The 12,632-nt window shown below is 46.2% G+C and overlaps 1 protein-coding gene across 1 annotated transcript in view; it reads right to left on the bottom strand.

The window, feature by feature from the left end:
* LOC134546147 (staphylococcal nuclease domain-containing protein 1) overlaps nucleotides 1–12,632 on the bottom strand; it is a 114,191-nt gene that overhangs the window by 36,724 nt on the left and 64,835 nt on the right. Inside the window, exon 11 of the mRNA XM_063388702.1 lies at nucleotides 10,034–10,175. Coding sequence (XP_063244772.1) covers nucleotides 10,034–10,175 — 142 coding nt within the window. The remainder of the gene's footprint in view (nucleotides 1–10,033; nucleotides 10,176–12,632) is intronic.

The raw sequence follows: 12,632 nt of genomic DNA on the forward strand, positions 1-12,632 counted from the left end.
ACAGACAGACAGACAGACAGACAGACAGACAGACAGACAGACAGACAGACAGACAGACAGACAGACAGACAGACAGACAGACAGACAGACAGACAGACAGACAGACAGACAGACAGACAGACAGACAGACAGACAGACAGACAGACAGACAGACAGACAGACAGACAGACAGACAGACAGACAGACAGACAGACAGACAGACAGACAGACAGACAGACAGACAGACAGACAGACAGACAGACAGACAGACAGACAGACAGACAGACAGACAGACAGACAGACAGACAGACAGACAGACAGACAGACAGACAGACAGACAGACAGACAGACAGACAGACAGACAGACAGACAGACAGACAGACAGACAGACAGACAGACAGACAGACAGACAGACAGACAGACAGACAGACAGACAGACAGACAGACAGACAGACAGACAGACAGACAGACAGACAGACAGACAGACAGACAGACAGACAGACAGACAGACAGACAGACAGACAGACAGACAGACAGACAGACAGACAGACAGACAGACAGACAGACAGACAGACAGACAGACAGACAGACAGACAGACAGACAGACAGACAGACAGACAGACAGACAGACAGACAGACAGACAGACAGACAGACAGACAGACAGACAGACAGACAGACAGACAGACAGACAGACAGACAGACAGACAGACAGACAGACAGACAGACAGACAGACAGACAGACAGACAGACAGACAGACAGACAGACAGACAGACAGACAGACAGACAGACAGACAGACAGACAGACAGACAGACAGACAGACAGACAGACAGACAGACAGACAGACAGACAGACAGACAGACAGACAGACAGACAGACAGACAGACAGACAGACAGACAGACAGACAGACAGACAGACAGACAGACAGACAGACAGACAGACAGACAGACAGACAGACAGACAGACAGACAGACAGACAGACAGACAGACAGACAGACAGACAGACAGACAGACAGACAGACAGACAGACAGACAGACAGACAGACAGACAGACAGACAGACAGACAGACAGACAGACAGACAGACAGACAGACAGACAGACAGACAGACAGACAGACAGACAGACAGACAGACAGACAGACAGACAGACAGACAGACAGACAGACAGACAGACAGACAGACAGACAGACAGACAGACAGACAGACAGACAGACAGACAGACAGACAGACAGACAGACAGACAGACAGACAGACAGACAGACAGACAGACAGACAGACAGACAGACAGACAGACAGACAGACAGACAGACAGACAGACAGACAGACAGACAGACAGACAGACAGACAGACAGACAGACAGACAGACAGACAGACAGACAGACAGACAGACAGACAGACAGACAGACAGACAGACAGACAGACAGACAGACAGACAGACAGACAGACAGACAGACAGACAGACAGACAGACAGACAGACAGACAGACAGACAGACAGACAGACAGACAGACAGACAGACAGACAGACAGACAGACAGACAGACAGACAGACAGACAGACAGACAGACAGACAGACAGACAGACAGACAGACAGACAGACAGACAGACAGACAGACAGACAGACAGACAGACAGACAGACAGACAGACAGACAGACAGACAGACAGACAGACAGACAGACAGACAGACAGACAGACAGACAGACAGACAGACAGACAGACAGACAGACAGACAGACAGACAGACAGACAGACAGACAGACAGACAGACAGACAGACAGACAGACAGACAGACAGACAGACAGACAGACAGACAGACAGACAGACAGACAGACAGACAGACAGACAGACAGACAGACAGACAGACAGACAGACAGACAGACAGACAGACAGACAGACAGACAGACAGACAGACAGACAGACAGACAGACAGACAGACAGACAGACAGACAGACAGACAGACAGACAGACAGACAGACAGACAGACAGACAGACAGACAGACAGACAGACAGACAGACAGACAGACAGACAGACAGACAGACAGACAGACAGACAGACAGACAGACAGACAGACAGACAGACAGACAGACAGACAGACAGACAGACAGACAGACAGACAGACAGACAGACAGACAGACAGACAGACAGACAGACAGACAGACAGACAGACAGACAGACAGACAGACAGACAGACAGACAGACAGACAGACAGACAGACAGACAGACAGACAGACAGACAGACAGACAGACAGACAGACAGACAGACAGACAGACAGACAGACAGACAGACAGACAGACAGACAGACAGACAGACAGACAGACAGACAGACAGACAGACAGACAGACAGACAGACAGACAGACAGACAGACAGACAGACAGACAGACAGACAGACAGACAGACAGACAGACAGACAGACAGACAGACAGACAGACAGACAGACAGACAGACAGACAGACAGACAGACAGACAGACAGACAGACAGACAGACAGACAGACAGACAGACAGACAGACAGACAGACAGACAGACAGACAGACAGACAGACAGACAGACAGACAGACAGACAGACAGACAGACAGACAGACAGACAGACAGACAGACAGACAGACAGACAGACAGACAGACAGACAGACAGACAGACAGACAGACAGACAGACAGACAGACAGACAGACAGACAGACAGACAGACAGACAGACAGACAGACAGACAGACAGACAGACAGACAGACAGACAGACAGACAGACAGACAGACAGACAGACAGACAGACAGACAGACAGACAGACAGACAGACAGACAGACAGACAGACAGACAGACAGACAGACAGACAGACAGACAGACAGACAGACAGACAGACAGACAGACAGACAGACAGACAGACAGACAGACAGACAGACAGACAGACAGACAGACAGACAGACAGACAGACAGACAGACAGACAGACAGACAGACAGACAGACAGACAGACAGACAGACAGACAGACAGACAGACAGACAGACAGACAGACAGACAGACAGACAGACAGACAGACAGACAGACAGACAGACAGACAGACAGACAGACAGACAGACAGACAGACAGACAGACAGACAGACAGACAGACAGACAGACAGACAGACAGACAGACAGACAGACAGACAGACAGACAGACAGACAGACAGACAGACAGACAGACAGACAGACAGGCAGACAGACAGGCAGACAGACAGGCAGACAGACAGGCAGACAGACAGGCAGACAGACAGGCAGACAGACAGGCAGACAGACAGGCAGACAGACAGGCAGACAGACAGGCAGACAGACAGGCAGACAGACAGGCAGACAGACAGGCAGACAGACAGGCAGACAGACAGGCAGACAGACAGGCAGACAGACAGGCAGACAGACAGGCAGACAGACAGGCAGACAGACAGGCAGACAGACAGGCAGACAGACAGGCAGACAGACAGGCAGGCAGACAGGCAGGCAGACAGGCAGGCAGACAGGCAGGCAGACAGGCAGGCAGACAGGCAGGCAGACAGGCAGGCAGACAGGCAGGCAGACAGGCAGGCAGACAGGCAGGCAGACAGGCAGGCAGGCAGGCAGGCAGGCAGGCAGGCAGACAGACAGGCAGGCAGACAGGCAGGCAGACAGGCAGGCAGACAGGCAGGCAGACAGGCAGGCAGACAGGCAGGCAGACAGGCAGGCAGACAGGCAGGCAGACAGGCAGGCAGACAGGCAGGCAGACAGGCAGGCAGGCAGGCAGGCAGGCAGGCAGGCAGGCAGGCAGGCAGGCAGGCAGGCAGGCAGGCAGGCAGGCAGGCAGGCAGGCAGGCAGGCAGGCAGGCAGGCAGGCAGGCAGGCAGGCAGGCAGGCAGGCAGGCAGGCAGGCAGGCAGGCAGGCAGGCAGGCAGGCAGGCAGGCAGGCAGGCAGGCAGGCAGGCAGGCAGGCAGGCAGGCAGGCAGGCAGGCAGGCAGGCAGGCAGGCAGGCAGGCAGGCAGGCAGGCAGGCAGGCAGGCAGGCAGGCAGGCAGGCAGGCAGGCAGGCAGGCAGGCAGGCAGGCAGGCAGGCAGGCAGGCAGGCAGGCAGGCAGGCAGGCAGGCAGGCAGGCAGGCAGGCAGGCAGGCAGGCAGGCAGGCAGGCAGGCAGGCAGGCAGGCAGGCAGGCAGGCAGGCAGGCAGGCAGGCAGGCAGGCAGGCAGGCAGGCAGGCAGGCAGGCAGGCAGGCAGGCAGGCAGGCAGGCAGGCAGGCAGGCAGGCAGGCAGGCAGGCAGGCAGGCAGGCAGGCAGGCAGGCAGGCAGGCAGGCAGGCAGGCAGGCAGGCAGGCAGGCAGGCAGGCAGGCAGGCAGGCAGGCAGGCAGGCAGGCAGGCAGGCAGGCAGGCAGGCAGGCAGGCAGGCAGGCAGGCAGGCAGGCAGGCAGGCAGGCAGGCAGGCAGGCAGGCAGGCAGGCAGGCAGGCAGGCAGGCAGGCAGGCAGGCAGGCAGGCAGGCAGGCAGGCAGGCAGGCAGGCAGGCAGGCAGGCAGGCAGGCAGGCAGGCAGGCAGGCAGGCAGGCAGGCAGGCAGGCAGGCAGGCAGGCAGGCAGGCAGGCAGGCAGGCAGGCAGGCAGGCAGGCAGGCAGGCAGGCAGGCAGGCAGGCAGGCAGGCAGGCAGGCAGGCAGGCAGGCAGGCAGGCAGGCAGGCAGGCAGGCAGGCAGGCAGGCAGGCAGGCAGGCAGGCAGGCAGGCAGGCAGGCAGGCAGGCAGGCAGGCAGGCAGGCAGGCAGGCAGGCAGGCAGGCAGGCAGGCAGGCAGGCAGGCAGGCAGGCAGGCAGGCAGGCAGGCAGGCAGGCAGGCAGGCAGGCAGGCAGGCAGGCAGGCAGGCAGGCAGGCAGGCAGGCAGGCAGGCAGGCAGGCAGGCAGGCAGGCAGGCAGGCAGGCAGGCAGGCAGGCAGGCAGGCAGGCAGGCAGGCAGGCAGGCAGGCAGGCAGGCAGGCAGGCAGGCAGGCAGGCAGGCAGGCAGGCAGGCAGGCAGGCAGGCAGGCAGGCAGGCAGGCAGGCAGGCAGGCAGGCAGGCAGGCAGGCAGGCAGGCAGGCAGGCAGGCAGGCAGGCAGGCAGGCAGGCAGGCAGGCAGGCAGGCAGGCAGGCAGGCAGGCAGGCAGGCAGGCAGGCAGGCAGGCAGGCAGGCAGGCAGGCAGGCAGGCAGGCAGGCAGGCAGGCAGGCAGGCAGGCAGGCAGGCAGGCAGGCAGGCAGGCAGGCAGGCAGGCAGGCAGGCAGGCAGGCAGGCAGGCAGGCAGGCAGGCAGGCAGGCAGGCAGGCAGGCAGGCAGGCAGGCAGGCAGGCAGGCAGGCAGGCAGGCAGGCAGGCAGGCAGGCAGGCAGGCAGGCAGGCAGGCAGGCAGGCAGGCAGGCAGGCAGGCAGGCAGACAGACACAGACAGACAGACAGAGTTACTTTCGCATTTATAATATTAGTAAGGATGGTTTCAATGATTTTTTAAAATCCTGATCGCAATTTTCAGAAAATATGATATCAAATGCCTGGCTATTATTCTTTGACATAGTATCTGATTTCCGTTGCACGGCACAGTTCCTTTATTCGCATGGAAGCAATCTCATTTGTACCAGAGGACTACGTATTCACTTGCAATGAGTAAGTCATATCCACGGGATTGTCCACACACGAGACACCACGAAAATCCCACTCTTGAAGCCAGAATTGTGTGCCTGGCACACACATTGCCCTTCACAACATTGCAACCCACTCACAACATGTTCAGCACGTGATAATGATAACTCATAAAACAAAAAAACTGACTAGTCACAATAGCACCTGGTAATGTTATCTTTCAATGGTCAGTCCTACGAACAACTCAAAATTTAATTTGTTCATACACCATTTGCAATCAATCTAGTTTATACAGGATTGCCACCAAACTTTGATTTTGAAATTCATGCGCATTTTCAGGTTTTCAAGGAACAAAATTAAGTTTTTCAAAGAATTTGACTGATGGTGAAAATACACAAATTTGATACGCCCCTCGTGCCCTAAAATTATATTATTTTAATTTAACAAAAAAAAAGCCTAGGAAACAGCTGAGCAAAATTATAAAGAAAAATACAAGTATTACCAGAGGTGGCACGAGGTGGTGAACAAGACAATTTATTACTCACTGCACACAAGCAACTTGGGAGCTAGTGGATCGTTTAAATAGGTAAATGATAAAAAAAATAAACACTACATAAGTATATTGGTCTATAGGTTTCCTGGTTTATTTAAAAAGGTAAATTAAATCTGTTTTTTCTTTGTTTTGGTTCACAATAAAAGGTATTCACAATATATTAAAACTATTAAAAGGGGGGCCAGCCCGATATTATTAACACACGTTACACTATACTTTTAACAACAAAAAATGACATTTTATAGCAGGTTAGGTTCATCCACTCATTACTGTAACAATTTCACATATTTTTATTTATTAAGTTCTTTATGGCACTGCTCGCTGGTATTCATTAAGGTAAGTTCATTCGTAGGTAGTAAGGGAGAAGTTATATCTTTAAATATCACCCGGGGCTTCAAAGTAGCACATCTGGCCAGGAGGAAGCTCTTCTTAAAGAGACTTGAAGCTGGAGGTCCTGGACAACATGTTGGGTGCAATTTCGGCGCCCAAATGTTGGACCCTGTCTGAAACACAAGCCAAATTCCAACGAATTAGACCTGCTTCCAGACAGTCAAACAGTCTGCGCGAAAAGGCCAACAAACGAGAATTCGGGGAGGGAAAAGGAGAACTAAGTACTCACCAAACAGGGTGTAGCTCCTGGACTCAGGAAATGTCTCGCGCAGGCATCCGAAAGGCGCGGACCGAGAATTGCGCGGATGACGCGACAGAAATCATCATTAAGGAAAATAAAAAAAATTAACAAAATTTAAACTAAAACATGACTTGTTTTCTAATTACTACGACTGACTGGCTACTAATGAATTTTGAAGCTGGGATCACATCCCTTAACACAGCTGACTACATTCCTTATTCACACGATTTTGTTGTTGCCGCGAAAAAGCCTCTTATCAGAGGGGGACGCCGAGATGACGAGGTGAGTAGCCGAAGTTAGAGTCAGAGTACCGCGATGGCAGACAAACTCCTAATTAAAACGGGCGCTCAGCCCTAGGGAAAAGAGGGGGAAGGTTCGGCTCAGGGCAGAAAGCTTCCGGAAGTGACCGAGTGGTCGTAAGCACAACTTCAGTTGTTTGCGCCGAAGGGCGACTGCCGCGCTCTCTACTAGCGGGCACAGAAATCTACATAGGATCGACTTTTACAGGACGCGAGGAAGAGGCATAGGGCCTTATGGCGCAGCCGGTGCTGCTCTCTGGCAGCCTCAAGGGGAAGGCAAGAAGGAGGTTAGCAAAATCGCCACTAGGTGTCACGGGCGTCAGCTCCACTCGCTGGCGACAAGAACAGACGTTACTGTTTCTGCCGCTAGGTGTCGTGGGTGGTCCATCTTTGCACATATATTTTTATGGCAAGTCGTCCTTGGAGTCGGCCGCTCCCTGGCGGGGTTCACGTCAGGCCAATGATTCTGGGCTAAATTCTCAGAATCAAGGTGGGTAGCTGTGGGGCAGAGGGGGTACAAAAAACGCAACTGGGCTGGGAACGAGCGTCCACGGGATACTCGTTTGGTGTCGAGACTCGCTAGCCTCAGTGGGTCTCTAAGAAATAGAGCTTGCAGGCCAGAAGCTGCTCTATGCAAGTTTAGTCATGTAGGGAATTAGTATTATAACCCCGGACGTGACTGCAAGCGGGAGAAATGTCAAACGGACTGCCGACGACGTCAGACTTGCAAAAGATCAGATAGTTCCCTGAGAAAAAGTTCTTCGGTCCACTGGCACAAAGTTTAACTAAGTAGCGTACACCAGCCTAACAAAGTGTAAATCACCCTTTTGTAACCAAAATATATAGAAAATAAAATTTCCAAAAATAAATTAAATTATAATAACAATTTTTTAAAAAAGTGCCGAAATACCTAATTTCCGGCACAAATTTAGGATGCCAATATAAAGTTATGTACTAATAACACAGGCCCTATACTTATATTCCAATCAAAGACAGCATAAACCGTTTAATTAATGTTACCGAGCTGCCGGAACTTAAAAAAAAAATTATACTTGAATAGAATATTCCCAAACTATGTACCCAACCAAAAAGATTAATATACATAGTGGCAGGTTAAATTTCTTAAATGCCTTTATTGGCTTATTACTGAAACATAAGCTACTTATTAAAATATCAGAAAATATTTAAATGGTATTCACAGCACTTTTATATGTTAAGAATCATATTTTTATTTTGAAATTATTAGAATACTATATCTTCCATTTCATTGCTAGCCATAACACTATTGATTGCTGAGAATAAAGATAATTATGGTAAACAAGAACCACTCAAGAAAAATACACAAAAATTTGTTACGCTCCTGCTCTAGTAAATACAGATCCTGAGTTTGTGAATAAAGTAAACATTGGAAATGTTAATTTTCATTTGCTCATTAAAATACTTACATATTTATATTTGTGAATATAAGCTTTCATAAATTTGCAATTTTTTTAACTAATTGTGTACATTTTATAAATAAAAAATTTTAATAGGTAGACATACACATTCTAACAAAATTAAATATGTACAACATAATTAAATAATTAATAAAGTGAACACTGTGTGAATTCAACACATTTGTTTATACTCTCAAACAATTCAGCCAGTCAAAGTTTGTGAGTGAGCAAGTTTTAACAACATACTTTGATTGTTAATATGTTTTATTTCATGTAATATATATTTTCAATGAACACCAATAGTGTTTACTGCATCTTTGTATATTGGATAAACCTTCGATTTGACATGTCATTCATGACATCACAAAACAATGGCAAATGGAATTCACACACCCTGCCAGCCTGCTGATGGCCCCAAATATTAAAGTTGACCATCTCGACACATACAAAGTGACCTCACGTACATATAATCTCAGAATTAGGTAGGGTCATGTCTTAGGACCACCTAATTGTACCAGGGCTTTAAATAGTTTTACGTTGACAAAAACTTAAGCTTGAACTTTTACATGTAGTAAATGGTACAAAAATATTTTTTATCAGTATTGATAGAGCCTGTTAAGTATGCAATTAACGATTTGTGATAAAAAATAAATTCACTTACATTTTCCCCATGAAAAACCGTAACATAACATTATTGACACAAAAGAGGAGAAAAACGTCTTAACTTGATCATCGCGCACAGAAATAGGAATAACTCTACTGAACAGCATTTTGGCGAAATTACATTTTTCACAAACTAAAACGTTTTTCTATGAATTAAACCGGAAGAAAGATCCTGGGCATTTATGGTGTCGTTTATACCATAAAATTGGTCGGAAGCTGTATACGAAATTCAATCCAAATTTTGACGCCCAAAAATATGGGTGCGATGATTACGCAAGTGCGACGATTATGCGATAAAAGAGGGTATTTCCCTTTTAAGAAGTTTTCCCTGTTAACAAGTTTTTATCATCCAGTCCCTTGAAAAAAATCTTAACAGTGTTTTACTGTCATTCTAGTATCATCAAAAGACTGGATTTTACATAACCTGTAAAACTAGCAGACATAGATCTGCTAGAGTTATAATGAAATTCCTTGCGACATGTAATTCAAGCATAATTCCAGGCTTTTTCCCCCCCGACAACAAAAATTAATACATATCTCCCACTTTTCCCCAAATTCAAGGCTGGTAGCCACCCTGTTATACATACAGAACAGCATCTAAAAACTAATTTTAAAATAAACTGAACCACACACATATCCAATATAACATTATGATGGGCACTACTTACAATTGTTATAATAAATTACACCAGTGCAGTGATCAAAAGTTGACTTCAACAAGTGCCCAATAATAGTACCTATGTGATTTAGACTTGGCGAGCCAAGAAATTTAATACAGAAGGTGAATTGCAAGCTTTATTCAAATATTATATAATCCAAGGCGGGTCCACATCTCATCTGTAACAGAATCTACATGCGGTATGAACATTGCAAGCAACGACTGACCTGCGAGTAGGAAGGTAACAAGGCACGTCTCCTTTGGTATGAAGAGTCTGAGGCGAGAACCACTCGCAATAAACTCTACCACAGCCTCTGTTCTGGCTGCGCGCTGCAGGAAAGGAAAAAACTGCTTCGCCTTTGTAACATCCTGCAAGAAATTTAAAAACACAAACTAGTTATTTTGCTTAATGCACATTAAATATGTATGTACTTTATCCAATGATGCAGAAAAGTAAGTAAAACCTAGGTATAACAAACTTGAAGGGACTGATATTATGTGTGTTTGTTATAGCGAGGTTTCTTTATAATGAGGTGAATTCAAAACCAACGAACAAATGATTTGTGATACAAAGTGTTTTTTCTGTAGCCATCATTATTTCAAAAAACACAGAAGTAATAGTAGGTACTCAGTACACTAGAGTCCTGTTATAGCGAGGTGTCACGGCTCAGGGTTTTATCCTCGCTATAACCGAATTGGACAGATTTTGGCCCCCAAAAAATAAAAATTAACCAAAAATAGCATAAAAATTGTGTTTAAACCTGTATAATTGGAAAATACCAGGTTATATTAACAAAATCTTAATTTCTGTGAGTAGATGTGTGAATTCTCTTTAAAACGATACCCCACAAGTACGGATTCGATCACCGATTGCGTCAAAATAACCAGAATACCTTACCACGCCACGTAAGTATAGCATGTCAGCCCGCAATCGATTACTCAACTTGGCCCGCGGCCGACGCAGCATTGTCCTGCTATCTACATACATAACTGGTTAAATAATTTATTTCCCCCTACAACATGGAACAAAAACAACTTTCTAAACCTACAGATTTTAATTAAGAAACACTTCCAAGGAATCTGTATCGGTTATCAGCATTCATTACAACACGGATAAACGATCACACATTTTCACAGAACAATGACGTTAATTGTTCACGTGATGAAATTTTCTAGCCAGTTTCGGAAGATTGACAAATCTAAGTACGATAGCTTATGTTGGTAGTCACAGTGCGTTTCAGTATGTCCGTAACTCTTACTTCTATTGTTGTAAGATGGCGGCAGTATTGTTTACTTGCCGAAGCGTAATTTATTTACGAAGCAAAATTGAAAATTTATGACAATCCTACAAAAATATTTTGAAGTTTTTTCCGTTTTACCTTCGCTGTAGCGGGTGTTTTTGGCATTGCATCCAAAAAATGCTTCGTTATTTAGAGGTATAAATACATAGGATTACATAGCTATTTGGCGGGACTTAACAGTTGCTTCGTTATACCGAGGATTTCGTTATAAAGGAGTTCGTTGTGCAAGGTTTTACTGTAATAATATCCCTTTGATACTTACAAAACATTGATTATAAACATGACTGGTTAATTATAATAACTACATTTAGTAGTAGTAATAGTAGTAGTAGAAGCAGCAGTGGTAGTGGTAGTAATTGTAGTAGTAGTAATAGTGGTGATGTGGTGGTGGTAGTAGTAGTAATAGTGATGTGGTGGTGGTAATATTATGGTTACGAATAAGTAACTTAGCAATTAAACAGAAATTTATTTTGTAATTTATAACTCAAGAAAAAGCCAATAAGACACAAAATACAAAAAAAAAGTTACTGAAATCAACAAAACACCAATTTAATCTTCAGCGATAAAGACATATTTTATGCTACGTATGCATTTTAAAACAGTATTTTTTTAACGTATTAGACGGGAAATTTACTCCAGTTCAAAGATATTTAAAGCTCCAACACGTCTGGTATGAGGGTCATCTCTAGGGACCCCAGAAAATGGTAAATAAAACTGGCTCATTTCGGTGTAAAAAAATGACAAAAGCGGTGCAAAAAATCGGTGTAAAAATAAGCAATCGGTAGAGACCCCAAAAAAGGTGCAAAAATTATGCCATTGGCGGTGTAAAAAAAACCTCATAGCAGATAGGCACTACAAAGTAGCAGACTCTGCCTTACATCGGCCCACTTTGTCTGTTGTTTCATCACACAAGAATACAATCTGTTTGTCAACTGATGCTGATGGCAAATCCCCTGCACCTTAAATGTATACATAACTTACAATATACTTATAAATAGGTAGCATTTATAAGGTTATCGCTGAAAATATTAATGGGCTAATTTACTCAAAACAATTCTAAGCCAAGCCAAACCTAACCTAACCTTTCCTTTTCAAGATTACTGCTGGATTACAGAGTCAAACCATCAATCAATCAGTCAAAAATATCTTGTGGTGTGCTCACCATTTCACAATGCAATCCATCCTATTTATGTGTTTGTTAATCTGAGGTACTTGCATATTTATTTGCAGTGAAGGTAAGTTGGGCCTAAAGGTAAGTTAATTGATAATATTGTAGGCCTACATATGCTTATGAACTTTTATTAGAGGGGGAAAACATTTCTAAATAAATAAGGCTAACCTTCAACATGGGTGTTAAACCATTCCCTCATAGCTGGATGATCAGCTTTTTCCAAAGGAATGTTAACCTACAGCATCATATTAACAAAATCAGAAACAAATTCTTGTTTTCTGCACTTTCAAGCTTGTTTGCTTTATTCACGCTGTCGCATATCCAGATTTGTTTAGACACAGTAGAATTTTCTTG

The sequence above is a fragment of the Bacillus rossius genome, chromosome 1 (genome assembly GCF_032445375.1).
Source record: "Bacillus rossius redtenbacheri isolate Brsri chromosome 1, Brsri_v3, whole genome shotgun sequence".
NCBI lineage: Eukaryota > Metazoa > Arthropoda > Insecta > Phasmatodea > Bacillidae > Bacillus > Bacillus rossius.